A 13,920-nucleotide genomic window follows, 5' to 3' on the forward strand; every position below is an offset into this window, starting at 1 on the left:
TCACATTGAGTTGAAAATCTCTGTACCATTCTCTTTTGCTGACGAATTTGCACTGATTTAAGTGCAAGGTCCTTCTTGTGTGCCAGTGCAAAGAAGTATTTATTCCATTTCAAATAAAGCTCCATAGCATTGCTTCCTACTCCTTTGCTTTCAGAATAAAATATTTGTATTGTACCATTTATAATTCCATGTACTATTTTATGCAGGTATAGTGTTTCATAATCCAAAAAAAAAAAAAGGCATAATTAGGACAGAATTAAGATCTGATGCATGAAGGGCTGGGGTAAATTTCCTATTGGCTTTAGTAGAGGTCAGATTTGTAGAAGATCCATTATTTTTATTAGACAGAAGCATATGCAGACACACAACTCAAAGTGGGTGACGGCCTGATCTCTTTAAACCTAACAGTTTTAGAGTATGAGATGTGATTTATACTGAAGTATACTGTAGTTACCTCTCCTCCATGCAAATTGAAACTCCTGTCTGTGGACAGTCTGAAGCAAATGGGAAATCCCTGCTGGGAGAGGAGAAAGTGCCTGTACAGCGCTGCCTTTCCCTGGGAGGGAGGGATCTGCAAGTATGTTTCCAGCTGGTGGCAAGGATACCAGCAGCCTATTCTTATGTGGATGTTATTTAAGGCTGAATGACTTGAGTGCTTCTAAAAGAAATTCTAAGAAATGTGCTCATCCAAAGAAACAGATCATCACATTCGAACTCCCAACTAGGTTTATAATATGCTAAGGAAGAAGAGTTTAAAAATTATAACAGTGCTTCTGAGTAACAGCTCAACCCCAAATCTTTTGTTGTTTGGAATGTGACATCTCTGTTTATTTTATAGCTGTTCAATAACAAAGAAGCCAGAACCAGAATGCCAGTAAATGCTTATAAAGTACTACTATGCCCTTTCAGAAAAGAAGGGCCACAGAGCAACCTCAGGCACACCTAAATAGCAGAGTTCATTCCTCTCTAAACGTTTACTCAGATCCCTAAATGCATCCAGCTCCTAAGAAGTTTGGCAGTCTGGTTTACTAGATGCTTTAGAAGCTCTAACACCATGCCAGTACCCCCACAGCTCCCCCACTACATGTAGCTTATTATAGACCTGAAACACACAAAAAAAGAGTAGTTTTAGAGCTAAACTTACTTATGAACACGATTATAATCAAGCTGAATTTATCCAGGTCAATATTTGGATTGGCAAAAGTATCGCAGAACGTTGTGTAGATAATCATCAGGAGCACAGAGCTGCTGATAGCACCAAATGGAGGCTTCTTCCTTTCAAGCAAGTCCTTGATGTATCTTCGGACAATCTGAAACACAGAAACCAACAGGTTGTCTCTTTTCAAAGATGCAGGGAGCCAAGTTGGGCATCACAAAGTGAATCTGACAGCGGAAAGACACAAAGAGAAGAGAGTAATTTGGATGACGGCCACAGTGGATTTCAAAGCTTCCCTGCCACACAACTCTTCTTCTGGGGAATTTAACATTTGTAGTGCAACTTCCACTGGGCGTCCATAATGAGAGTATATTTTCAAGTGCATTCAAATCCATCCTTAATCATGCCAAATGTTCTTTGCTAGCTGTCACTGAGACATGCCCATTAAGCCTCCCCAAAGTTTATCTCCTCTGCTGATACTAATGGATGTATGTAATTATCACAGTCCCCTTTGCATCAACAGACAATTCCAAGTGCAACTTTGGGAATCTTAAAAATCTGACATCTTCAGGAATTTCATGATGGTAGATAATCGAAAGTGATCCATGGAACATTTTAATATTTAAATAGCTAGCGATGCACCAGAAGTTTTTAATTAAATTATAACTCAAGCTTGAAAAGCAAAAGTGCATGTGTTGTGGGAGTTTAAATAATTCAAACTCTGAATATCTGGAGTTTTTGTAAATCCAAAGACAAATGCCATTTGCACGCTTTTAGAATACCAGAATTAACACATGAAAACAAGGAAACCTACTGTACTTAGCAGAACTTTTGCACTTTCAGGAAGCAGAATATGAAGCAGTTTTTCAAGATTTTTTTAGAAACTACTATAAATTTTAAAGCAACCTCAACATTCTAATTATGCTGAATACCATAGCACTGAACCTCATTCACTAGATACAATACATCTACTTTAGTCCTGACTGGGGAGTCACTTTTAGTTTTTCTGTTTACTTTGTATGGTTTGAAAAAACTTTTTAAAGCTTTTATCATACAGCTGTGACTTGTGTTAATTTTTCAGCAATCACAATGTCTTTCCTAATTTCTCCTGAGGCCTCCTGATATTTTCTGTTACCACACTCTTTTGGAAATCACACCCTGGGATCCTGAAGCACTTCTGCCAGAGGGCTCCAAAGGTGTCTCATGACCTTCCCTTAGAGGTGCCACCAGCAAACATGACCACCATTGGTTTAGTAACACAGAAAATCTAAGAGGTATTCAAGATTAATATCAGGCATCATCACCTATGCTACCATAGGACTCTTTCACACAACAAATGCCAAAGTCATGGAATCAAGTTGCTCTCATTTTCCTCACTGCTTTCCTGGACTGTTTGCAAGCCTCTCAGCAGGGAAGTCCTGGGAGCAGCTATCCCAGTCACCACAGCAATGAGACTCCATCAGGGCACACACACTAAAACTTTGGCACGTGGGCTTCATGCCAAGCTAAACAGGCTGAAGATCAGCACTCACCTCCCAGCACTTGTGGGCTTCCTGCTGATGAAAAATAACAAGTTTGCAGAAAAATATCTAAGGGAATGCTCAATGCCCTGGTGAAAACACTGAACTTTAAAATGTCACACTTGCCAGATGTTCAAGAGAGAAAATAACAAAAAATATAAGGCCAGACTTCTGAAAGAGCCTCCACTGGAGCTCCTTCAGCCACTGGGTAGAAATAAGACACTGCACTGATGAAAAAGACACAAGAAAGTGAGGACATGCACAGAGCAATGTGAAGGACATCCAATGGGAAGTTCAGATAAGTCTATTCTGAGCAAATTTGGGACTTTAATTATCAGAAGCAAAAAGTAGTCTTTCACTTCTAAAGTGAGCAGTTTTTTTAACGAAGTTTAAAAAAATCCTATTATCCGTTAAATTGTCACATTGGAGAAAAAGAAAAACTACTTAAGACCACCTATTAATTTATGGTCCTTCCAGAAGATTTATACTGAAAGTAACGAGATGTTGAAAAAGAAAAGTGATGGTTCATTATGCCATGGTACAATTTCTAGTAGAAGTATTTAATCCAAAAACTGTAACTGTGTGCCTGCTCAGGGTCTAATTATAACAGACACAACAATAATAACATTATAAACATATTTACCCTTGACTGACATAGAAGAGAAATAAAAAACATGTATAAAATGAAACTGCAAGTATTTCTTCAGAATCTTCAATTGAGTGATACTTCTTTAAATATCCACCTCTGTCTAGGCTGGATTTTTTGTGAATCAATATCCATAAATACCAGTACAGATTCTTACTGCACATTGCATTTTTTAAAAAATTACATAGACCCCAAAGAACTAAACTGTGGCTTTAGGAAATCATATAATCAACACAGTGTCATGCTAAATGTGCACAAAACACAGACAAAATATATCTTCTCTAACACAGGATCCCATACATTTTGATCTTCTCACAAAGTTCAACATGATCTGTAATTTCAGAGGTGAATTCAGCCTATAATCACTGATTCAAGTTAACCTAAATTCTTGTATAACTTGATGGGAGAAATATAACCCTACAGAAGCTCATGTCAGCTGATTCACTTTGACTGAAAAACAATCCATTTGTTATTCATGCCTGGCAGAGTTGCTTCAGGACAAGGATGCTTTGAAAGCCTTTTTATTCTTAACCCAATTCTATAACTTTTTTGGGGTAAACACAGAACTACATAAAACCAAAACTGTGAATATTTGTAGTGAAATAATGATAAATGCCACAAATATAAGAAAGACAACACCCATTCAGAGCCTGAGCTGAGATACTAAAACTTCATTTGTCTGAAATGCAGCAAAAGCTAACACAGTCATTTCTGAATGTTAATGTAAACCAATGGTATCCAAAATGGATGCATTCCACTGATGCAAAAGAGCAAAAAGGGGATGTATTGGGTTTTGTGGCAAGGTTTGGTAGTGGGGCAGGTGACAGGCATGGCTTCTGGGAGAAGCTGCCAGGAGCTTCCCTTATGACTGGTGGAACCAGTGCCAGCCAGCTCCAAGATGGATCCATCCCTGGCCAAGGCTGAGCTCAGCAGTGCTGCTGGTAGAGATGCACTGTAAAGATTTTCATGCAGATTCAAATGCCAGCCCCAAAGAGCAGGGAAAGGCTGACCCAGAGGTTGCACATGAAAGAACATGAAGCTGAGTCCTTCCCTCAAACTGCAGTTTAGTGGAGAAAACAGCAGGAGAGAAGCAAAACTTCATAGTAGGTGATGTTTTATAAATAATCTGCCTGATAAACTCACAGAAAAGTTAGACAATAAAAGAAAATAAATGTGTCCAGCAGACAACCCCCTCCTGAACACTACATCCTGGCAACCTCCAAAGGTTTTGGAAAGGCATCATCTCAAATTTGTTTCAAAACACAGTTTCAGGCTCAAACTTTCCTCTTGCCCAGGATTTAATTTTTAACAACAAAGAAATGTAATTACACTTGAGTTAACAGTAGTGTCCCCATTTCAATTTAGTTCTCCTAACAGAATAGTTATATCCACTGTATTTTTCCTACAGACTGCTCTGTATCCTGCCATAACCTTCTTGTCTAATCACCAACCTTCCTAAGCAAACGGGCTCACTGCTCTAATGCTTATTTCACTTCACATCCTTGGGCAGAGAAACATGACCTGCTATTCCAGGAAAGCAGGTAAACAGTGCTCATCTGTTATTAGACCACACATGAAAATAGCAAAAGGTGTGTCACAGTAAAACAGTTGTCTTCTCTAATTGTACCTTCAAAACAGTCACACTGTATGCCCAGAGAAATCTGTCAGTAAAATACAGCTAGACTGTTTCTACCTGTCTGCCCAAGTGCTGGACACAGAAGCTAAAAAATGCAATAAACAATGTAATACATTAATGTTCATTATTCATTGAGCTAAATAGGGCAAGGAGCACCCCCTCCCCTTATATGGAATGGAATAATTTCTGAAATTAGTCATGCAGTACATCTCCTAAAAATTATCTAGATCTGTAACTTATTTGTTTATTAAATCAATGAAAAAAAAACCCAACCAACCAACCAAACAAACAAAAAACACCAAAAAAACCCCCCAAAAAACCAAAACAAAAACAAAAAACAAAACAAAACAAAACAAAAAAAAAAAAAAACAAAACAAAAAAAAAAAACAAAAAAAAAAAAACAAAAAAAAAAACACCCAAACTCAAAAACCCCCAAGGAAATGGACAAGAAGTCATGGTTTCTGTTTCCATTATACACAAGAATCCCTCTTGGTATTTACATCATTATACAAAATAGATTTTTCCTAATTCTACCAATTATTTTGGACTGACCTCCTCTTTAACAGAATTTACAGTGGTTTTACTGCATTTCTGCTCCTTTTTATTGTGTATTGGTATGTTCTTCTAGATACCTGGGAAAAACACCTGGACTTTACCATCTCATAAAAGAAACACAAGTCACCTTCTCCTTGTGTTCAAACACATGAGTAAACAAGCTGAAACTGCTGGATTATCACCACATCTAAATGCAGCAGTTACCTTATTTAATTCATCTTCTAAGTAAGATTCCTAACTCATTCTTAATTAATATTACTACTACTTATAGCAACAGATTTATGCAATTAAGCCTAAAATACAAAATTTTCTTTTGAAAATCTTTGAGTCAGAATAGATTTTTTCAACAGTCCTGTAATTTTTCCATATATCTTCTTATATAGTGATGGTAAACCAAGAAAGACAATTGCAGGGAATATTGGGAACTAGGTCAGTAGAGCCTGTAAGACATGAAAGGTGAGAAAATTGGAAACAAAAAGAAAGAAGAGCAACTAAGATGACAGCAGCTGTAAAAACCAGTATAAAGAATCAAATCCTGGAATGGAAGAGAGATTAATTGGGTTGTATAAAAATATAAATGAAATAAGATGCTAAGATGGACACCATTCACAGATTTCTATAGCATAACTAGCCTCCATATATACAAGGTCTGCATGCCAGTTCAAATGCACAGACCCTTTTATAAAGCAAAACTTGCACCACCTCAGCCAGACCCTGACCTGATAATTTTAGAGGGATTTTACCTATGTGAAGGCATAAATTCCCACCTTTCCCAGTAAAGTTTCAGATTTTGTGATGGTTCACATGCTTTCCTAGGACATGATCTATTATCAAATCTATTCTTATCCTACAGAGTGTGCAATCTAATGTTTGTTTTCTGAAGGCAGGATGCAAAAAAAAACCATTTTTGCAATCTGAAGGAAAAAAAAATCTTTTTCTAAAAGCATCTTGCTTTTTTCCCTTCAGCTTACCAAACTCCCCTAAAAAGCTATTTTACACCATTATGTCAGTCAGCTTACTCCCAAGAGGTAGCTCCTGACACCTATACACCTTTAAAGCAAGGTTTATAGAAGCCACATGAGGCCATTTTCAAAACTATGTTTCACAGTTTGGGGTAATTTGCAACTGTTGTTTTAAAACCTTATAAACAGGTGCAACATGGTAAAAAATGTGAAGGGTGCCTGCAGCAGCAATACCTTTCCTCATATTTTGCCTTCTGTGGAAAGGAGGCTCTGTTCTCTGCCCAAGTCAGGGGTTAGTAGGGAGTGAAGTGTGCTCTAAAGGCTATTTATGCACTTCTTTGGTCCTCTGCAACAAGCTCCTAGGAGACTTCATCTCCCAGGTCTCTCTTCTCTGCAGCTCTCCTGGACTTTGAAGATAATTAAGGCTACTTCAATATGGATTTCATTTACAAGAAGAGACAGATTTGACACTGTTACCCCCTTTTCTTGATAACAGTTCTGTTAATTTTTATTTCTCCCACCTTAGTTAAATAGTTCCTTCTACTTCCTATCAACTGCCACCTACCTTCCCCTTTCCATTTCTCATTCTTTAAAAATAAATACCTTGCTAAGCTTTTTAGTTTCAATTTCACTTACAACTTGTACTGCAACATAGCACCCTTTTAGACTTGTGTTGGTTGATAAGCACAGCTCCCAAATGCTGATAGGGCTCCTCTGGAACATTTTGGGCAACGATGCAGAAGGCAATTAAGATCCTTTACTTGTAGGACATCAAGATTTTTTTTTGTGTGTGACTAGATTCAGTGAGAATTTATGTACAACTGGTTTCATTTTATAGATTTGGGAAGAAGAACTACACAGAATCATAATACTAATTTTACCTTTAGTTAAGGTCTGTTTAATGTGAAGTGCCCACTTTATGCTGGCAGACAAATTACCAATGGGGCAACTAGAGAATGCATGAATGATAATGTACAGACAAGCTTTTTATTATTTATTCATAGAAAACAGTAGGTTTTGGTGTGCTGCTTTGAAAAATGTTCAAACTAGTAGAATATAATGAAAGCACAGTGAAAATTCTATTTCATTAACAATTAATCATAAATCGCTCTTTAATATAAAACATAAAATAAAAGTCTGTCATAAGCACTTAGGTGTGGGGAACGGAGAAAGTCTGCAAAAAGGGGAAAGAAAATATTGTGGTGGGTTTCACTGCTCTTGTTATCTGTCACTTCAGAAGAAAAAAATAAGCGAAGAAACAACAGACTCTAGCTAAATCTCACAACTGGTCATGAAGAAACTGCTTGGATATTTCTCAAAACCTTACATTTTGATGGCTAAAAGTATTACCAATATCTATGGGCAGGGAAACAATGATTGTAGCAAAATCACAAGAGCAACAATCGTACCCAGGACTCTGCTACCCAGATAAAAAATAATCAGAATTTCAAGCTGCCAGAGCAGATTCAAAAATCTTTTCCATGAAATATCTATTACCATGTTTATTGTATAACAAGTATTCTCAAATTCCCCTTAGAGGTATACAAGAGTGATGCACAAATAACAAGCTCTTCAAGGCATATAGGAAATTAGATCTTTATAAAACGCTATAGATTACGTCCCTTTTTGAGACCTCTTGTCAGAGGGGTCTTATTCGTTACTCTACAAATACAAATGCAATATTATACTATCAATATTGATTTGAGTAACACCAGCCTGTCAATTAGCAGAACACATCTGCAGACACTGAGGACACAGGCTACAACATTTTTTAGGATCAGACAACCTGCACGTCTCTGACAAAGAATAAAGAAATTCTTACTGGGGACCATTTATCAATCACTGCTATCTGTGAGACTCTGATAACATAGTATCTTCTTCTTCCTTTAACAGTTCTTTCTTTCCCTAAAGAATGATCCACCATCTGAGCAGAGCCCGTTCCTGCAGCCCTTTACACATTTCAATGTCAGCAGCTAGAAGAGCATGTTTGACTCCTGTCAATAGTAGTCCTAAAAAGCTAAAAAAACCGCTCAAAAAAGAGAAGAAAATAAGCATCAATTTCACTATTGTGACTTCTTTCTCCCAGCCATCATCAAAAATTCTAACAAACCAGCCAAGCAACCAAACTCTTGATTATGTTTTGCCATAAAGCAAACAAAAAAACCCAAACAAAACAAATCTAAAAGCACCTTTTTAATGTGCTTTGCTTATATCCCAGAGGCTGCTCAAACATCCAGCTCTGAGCAGCCTGCTCAGGAAATGAGCATTTAGGCAACACAGGTTTTCCCAGAGGCAAGATTTTTTTTAAAGGAAAGAAAGCCCTTGGAGAACACTTCCTTTAAGCAGCCTCCTCTGTTTTACACCAATGTGGTTCGAGCATAAAGCCCCCGTTGATCAGAGATGAGTTAGGAAGGCTGAGGAGAGGCAATCCTCCAAGCAGGCAGGTTTCAAGCTTGAGGGTTTTTCCCCCCCCAGTCAAGCTCTTTGTTACCAAGTAACCTTACCAGGCATTCTTCCACTGACTTTTCTGCTGAACAGTATGGCTGCATGTGGTAAGGAATTGATGTTGTGGGCATTAAATGACAAACTCAAATTAATTGCAGAAGGCATCATTCAGGAATTGTGGGCCATTATCCCCTAACACATCCGGAACCCCAGAGTGAGTGACCTGTGATTCACAAACATGTCCCTGTGCCACATGCTGGGCAACACTTCAGTGATGAGTCAGTGGTGGTCTGTGAACAAAGGGCAAAACTTCCCATTTAATTGGAGCTGATGAAGGGCAAGGAGACCTATCAGTGCATCTCTTGGTATCAATCCTTTTCTTGCTTATTATCTTCCCTGACTCCTGCCCATTACTTTTAGATATCTACCTTCAGAAATGGCTTCTATTCATTCCTCTCTGGGCAGGTTGGTTTACCTTTGTACAGCTCTACCTAATCAAGATAATCACTGTAAACTACTGGCATTTCTGATCTTAGCTTTCATTAGCATTTCTTCTCTTCCACATCCTCTGAACAGATACAGTCAAGTGCAGTAACTCCAGAAACAAAGTCTTTATTGCTTAGAGGAATGTGAGCTACTTTTGCTGACCTTTCACTTCCAGAAACTGCTTCAAAGACTTTTAAAGAAGAATCATCCTATTTCTTGTTGAAACGTATTTGTAAAAACCCAAACTATTAATTTGTCACTGGGTTACACAAGATTTAAGATTACCTATTTTTTCTTTCAGTTTTATCAGAACTCCGAAATCCCATTTCAATCAGAATCACAATTCTGATTTCGACCTTATTATCACAGAGAGCACTTATTTCATATGCCTACTGCTCCATTCATGATACTCAGCCTTATCACTTATTACAGCTGAGAGAACACCCAACTCCACCAATTTCCTGACTTATCAATTTCCTATAACATATTTCCAAAGTAACATTCCATTATACATACAGCTTAAAGTTCTTCTGAAATTTTGCCATCACTTTGTCCAGCAATGAACCTCATCTTTGGGCTTATTACATTGCAGCACAGATGCTGATACTCCATGGCTATAGCACTGTTGCTAAATCTGCTGTCATGCATTTGTTCCCTAGAAATGTCCACCTAAGGTTTCCAACTAACAGCTTCCAGTGTTTGGGCCTTTCAGAAGAGGATTCAAGTACTTTTGCTTGTCTGCTTTTGGTGGACACTTAATTTTGATGAGGTAAGAACACAATACAGAGGTAGGTTATTCAGCAAACATTTGTCCTAATTAATAAGGAAACTCTGGCATTTAATTCAAAGTATGAGAGCAGTTCCACAGTCTTCAGAGACACAAAGTTAATGTCCATTTTCTAGATTATATGGTTGCAAGAGGTTACACAGGTGCTGATGTTGATGACTATGTCATGCTTATCATGCTCATCCCTTTATTAGACTTCAATGTGTTTTTTTAAACAAAAGAAACTTCACTAGGAATTTGTTAAGTTTCAGTACATGCCAATTTTGAAATGTGCAATTATAGTTTGATACAAGACTGAATGTCCTATGTAGCACAGGCAATGACAGGCAGTCTTAACCTTTTCCAGGGTGCTCCTTTACAGCCTCTGCCTGTATTTTAACCATGCCTTCCATTTCAAAGTCTGCTTTAGGCTGACAAAATTCAGAAGGTTCCAGCTGAACCCAGAGTTCAGCTGCATGCTAGAATGAGCTGCAAATCCCACTGATATTCCCTCTGTGCATTCCAAATGCTCGAGAACAACAAATACTTACAAGTAAGTAAAAATCAGTCTTGAGGTGATTTAGTCTCCAAGAACAGTGACAACAGTTATGATAACTTTTGGTCTTACTATTGTGATTTCACACCATGACATGGGAGATAAAATAACTAATATTAACATCTATGAACAAACAAACACTACAGAGACAAGGATCACAGAAAACTTTATACATGCAATTAGCATTTTTTGCATTCAATGTAAGTTTTCTATCATATGCCATGAAAAATAAGGCTTTGTGTGAGCATACGAACAATGAGTATAAAATTAAATGTTGAATAGCTGCCCATTTCACAAATATCTTTCACACAGTGTAACATGATAGAGAAGTAATGTAAAAATAGTTTGCAAGTGTGCAATTAAACCCCTTATTGTAAAGCATAAGCAAAATGGCTTGAGCAGCCTTAATTTTATTATTTCTTAACTTGTGACCACTTAGCCTTTATATGTTTATTAATTTTGTGATTTTTTTTTTTTTATTCCTGTAATTATTAGTAGATACTACACAGGGAGGAAGGACTTCTTTCACCCCCAGGCAAAGGGCATGTGACAAAAGGGCTGTGTAGCAGTCTCAAAGCTCATTTGTATTGGGCTGGAATTTCTCACAGCCTGGGCTGCCATTTTTCCCACTTTATGTTCACGAGCTCCCTCCTCGCTCTGCAGCAGTGCGTGTTTGTGGTAGTGAGGGACAGATGCTCAATCTCAACAAAGATCAATGTGGCTCCAGGGAGCACTGTAGCATCTTTTCCCTGATATTAGACTTCACTATCCTGAGGCTGTTCCTATGTGGCAGCTTATCAGGTTGCCAGTCTGTCTTTAAGATAGCTCTCTTTATCTTGTTTTTTTAAATAAGAATGTATATTTAAAAGACATACCTGTCCAATAATAAGAGGGACTACAACAGTCATAAACAGCTGCGAGAAGATGGATGTAAAAGGCACAGAGGAGGATGATCCAAGCTACAAAATAAAGATATACCATTAACATTGCACTTTTTCTTACTATCTGCAAATTTCATACACAGATATCACACATTAATAAGCATTTTATTTTATACATAAAAACTATGAATTATGTGCACTGGAAGTAGCTGCACACATGTTTAATAGTTAAGTCGCAATAAAGCATTTGGTGTTACACAAAACAGAACTAAACCAATCTTTGATTATTTTATAATCTAGGGTAATATTTCCATCAATATTCATTTAATTGAAAACCTGCTATACATACGTGCCAAGTAAATTATATAAGTATTTGTAGGATGATAGTCTAAAGAGACAGGGAATGAATCCTCCTAACTAAACAGTTAGCTCGACTTACATTACCATTTATACAAACATCAAGCAACAGAAGTCGGTGTAGTTACTTCAATAAATAAATGAAAATAATGAAATAGTGAAGAAAACATCCACGTTTTATTTCAATGCTGTCAAAAAAAGAGATATGCTGGAAGTATAGAACTATTCTTTCGTTAAGACAATTGAACTGATAGTCTTCAAATAGGTGATCTCTCTAACAATAATTGTAAATGCTAGAAGCATTTAGAAAAGAGGAACACATACAGTCAGAGGAATTTTTTGGAACCTGCTTCAGAATGTTTAGGAAAATATACAGTATTTTGTACATTCTAACTGGACTTGTTTTAGGCTAAGTAATTGGAAAGTTTCCTTTAATGTAATTTAACACCTCTAACAGCAATGGAATACACATTGAGAAACATAAACTGAAACTGAATAATATTGTCAGAGTTCCCACAGACAACCACTTGCTTATGATGAGGCAAAGGACACAACATTAAGGTTTTCACAGACCCACTCTATTTTATATTTTGCACTTCACTTTAAAGATCCTCAAAATGACAACAGAATGCAGAATCTTTTCAGCACCATCTAAATGATGCAGATTTCCTAAAACATTATTACATACATTGTTCTCATAAATTATACTCAGATTGAATTATACTTTTCACACTTACCTTCCTTTCCAAGCTACCTGCATGACAGACAAGGTGATCATGAAATCTAGTAACTTTCTATAAGCCTGCCTTGAAAAATCAACATATGGCCATACAAATAGGTTTGGCATAAAATAAGATTCTTCATAAATTTGAAGAATAGAAATATCAGAAATCTTATATAGTGAAGTATTTTAATTTATGCAGAAATTTACAACTGCACTGTTTTTTTGTACCTGTACATTTGTACATGCACCACTTGGGAAATGGGTGAACACAGCTGTGAGGGATGTCTCTGGGCAAGCTGCGCTTTTGGTGCAGGCAAATGGCCTCAGATTTCATATGCCTCTTGCTGAATACACTCTGGGTGGAGAGCCTCACACAGGATCTGCCTGTTTCCTATGTCCTACCTGAAGTGGCAACATCAGCTAAGACTCAGTCTGACTGCTTAATAAATTACATCTTGTCACCATCACCCCCAGCTTTAATGATGTGGGTACATGGGAGGGGACCTGAAGATGATACCACAGCTGAGAATTTTGGTCTGCAGGTAGGGATTAAGTGAGCCTAAATTTCCCACAGAGTCAAGAGAGAGAAGTAAAAGCTTGCATTCAGATCACCCACGAATACCCAAAGTCTGGCAGTGCAGCCACATTTCCAAGGGACACAGGGTGCTCTGAGTGTTTCCCTACAGAGAGCACAGACCTCCATCATCCCACTCATCATCTCCTTGTTGTTTTAATTCTTGTAAGGAGCTTCTGACGTTTTAAAAGGTTCTTAGTTTTTCAAATTATATTTGGAGTCATTGTTATGTACTGGGAAGCTAAAAGCATTACTTACTGTGTATACCAGGAAGCTTTTTCAAGTGAAAGTGAAGATTTTTAAACTTTAAAGTCTGCCTGGGCCACAGAGGAGTCAGTCTAAGCAAGTCAGGACACTTGCACAGCTTCACAGAACTACAACACTTTGGCAGTGACTCCTGTGCTTTTCTATAAAACGTTGATTGGACTTTGCTCACTACTTTTAAGTTTTATGCTCAGTGGATGCATAATCAGTTTCTAAGTCAGGGAAGAAAAACTATTCAACAGCATAACACATTGCTGAAAAAGGCATAGTCTTGCCAGCTTTTTAAATATTACTTCAAACGTAGTGTCTTCAAACTGTTGGGAATTTTTAAGCACTTTGTATATAAGGATATGTTCTGCTTTGGATGTGGAGCTTTTGGTATTTGTTGTGTT

The 13,920-nt window shown here is 37.4% G+C and overlaps 1 protein-coding gene across 8 annotated transcripts in view; it reads right to left on the minus strand.

The window, feature by feature from the left end:
* The window catches only part of SLC10A7 (solute carrier family 10 member 7), a 160,877-nt gene that overhangs the window by 47,563 nt on the left and 99,394 nt on the right, over window positions 1–13,920 (minus strand). For 7 of the 8 annotated variants that reach the window (XR_014955202.1, XM_085579256.1, XM_085579251.1 and 4 more), the window contains exons 7-8: window positions 11,604–11,687; window positions 1,145–1,310 (exon numbers count right to left, since the gene is read on the minus strand). Coding sequence is in view for 7 of the 8 variants with exons in the window: in XM_085579256.1 (XP_085435382.1) it covers window positions 1,145–1,310; window positions 11,604–11,687 (250 nt within the window). In the remaining variant the exon portion in view is untranslated. The remainder of the gene's footprint in view (window positions 1–1,144; window positions 1,311–11,603; window positions 11,688–13,920) is intronic. The other variant, XM_085579252.1, reaches the window with a different exon arrangement.

This window comes from Lonchura striata, chromosome 4 (genome assembly GCF_050655825.1).
Source record: "Lonchura striata isolate lonStrDom1 chromosome 4, ASM5065582v1, whole genome shotgun sequence".
Lineage (NCBI taxonomy): Eukaryota > Metazoa > Chordata > Aves > Passeriformes > Estrildidae > Lonchura > Lonchura striata.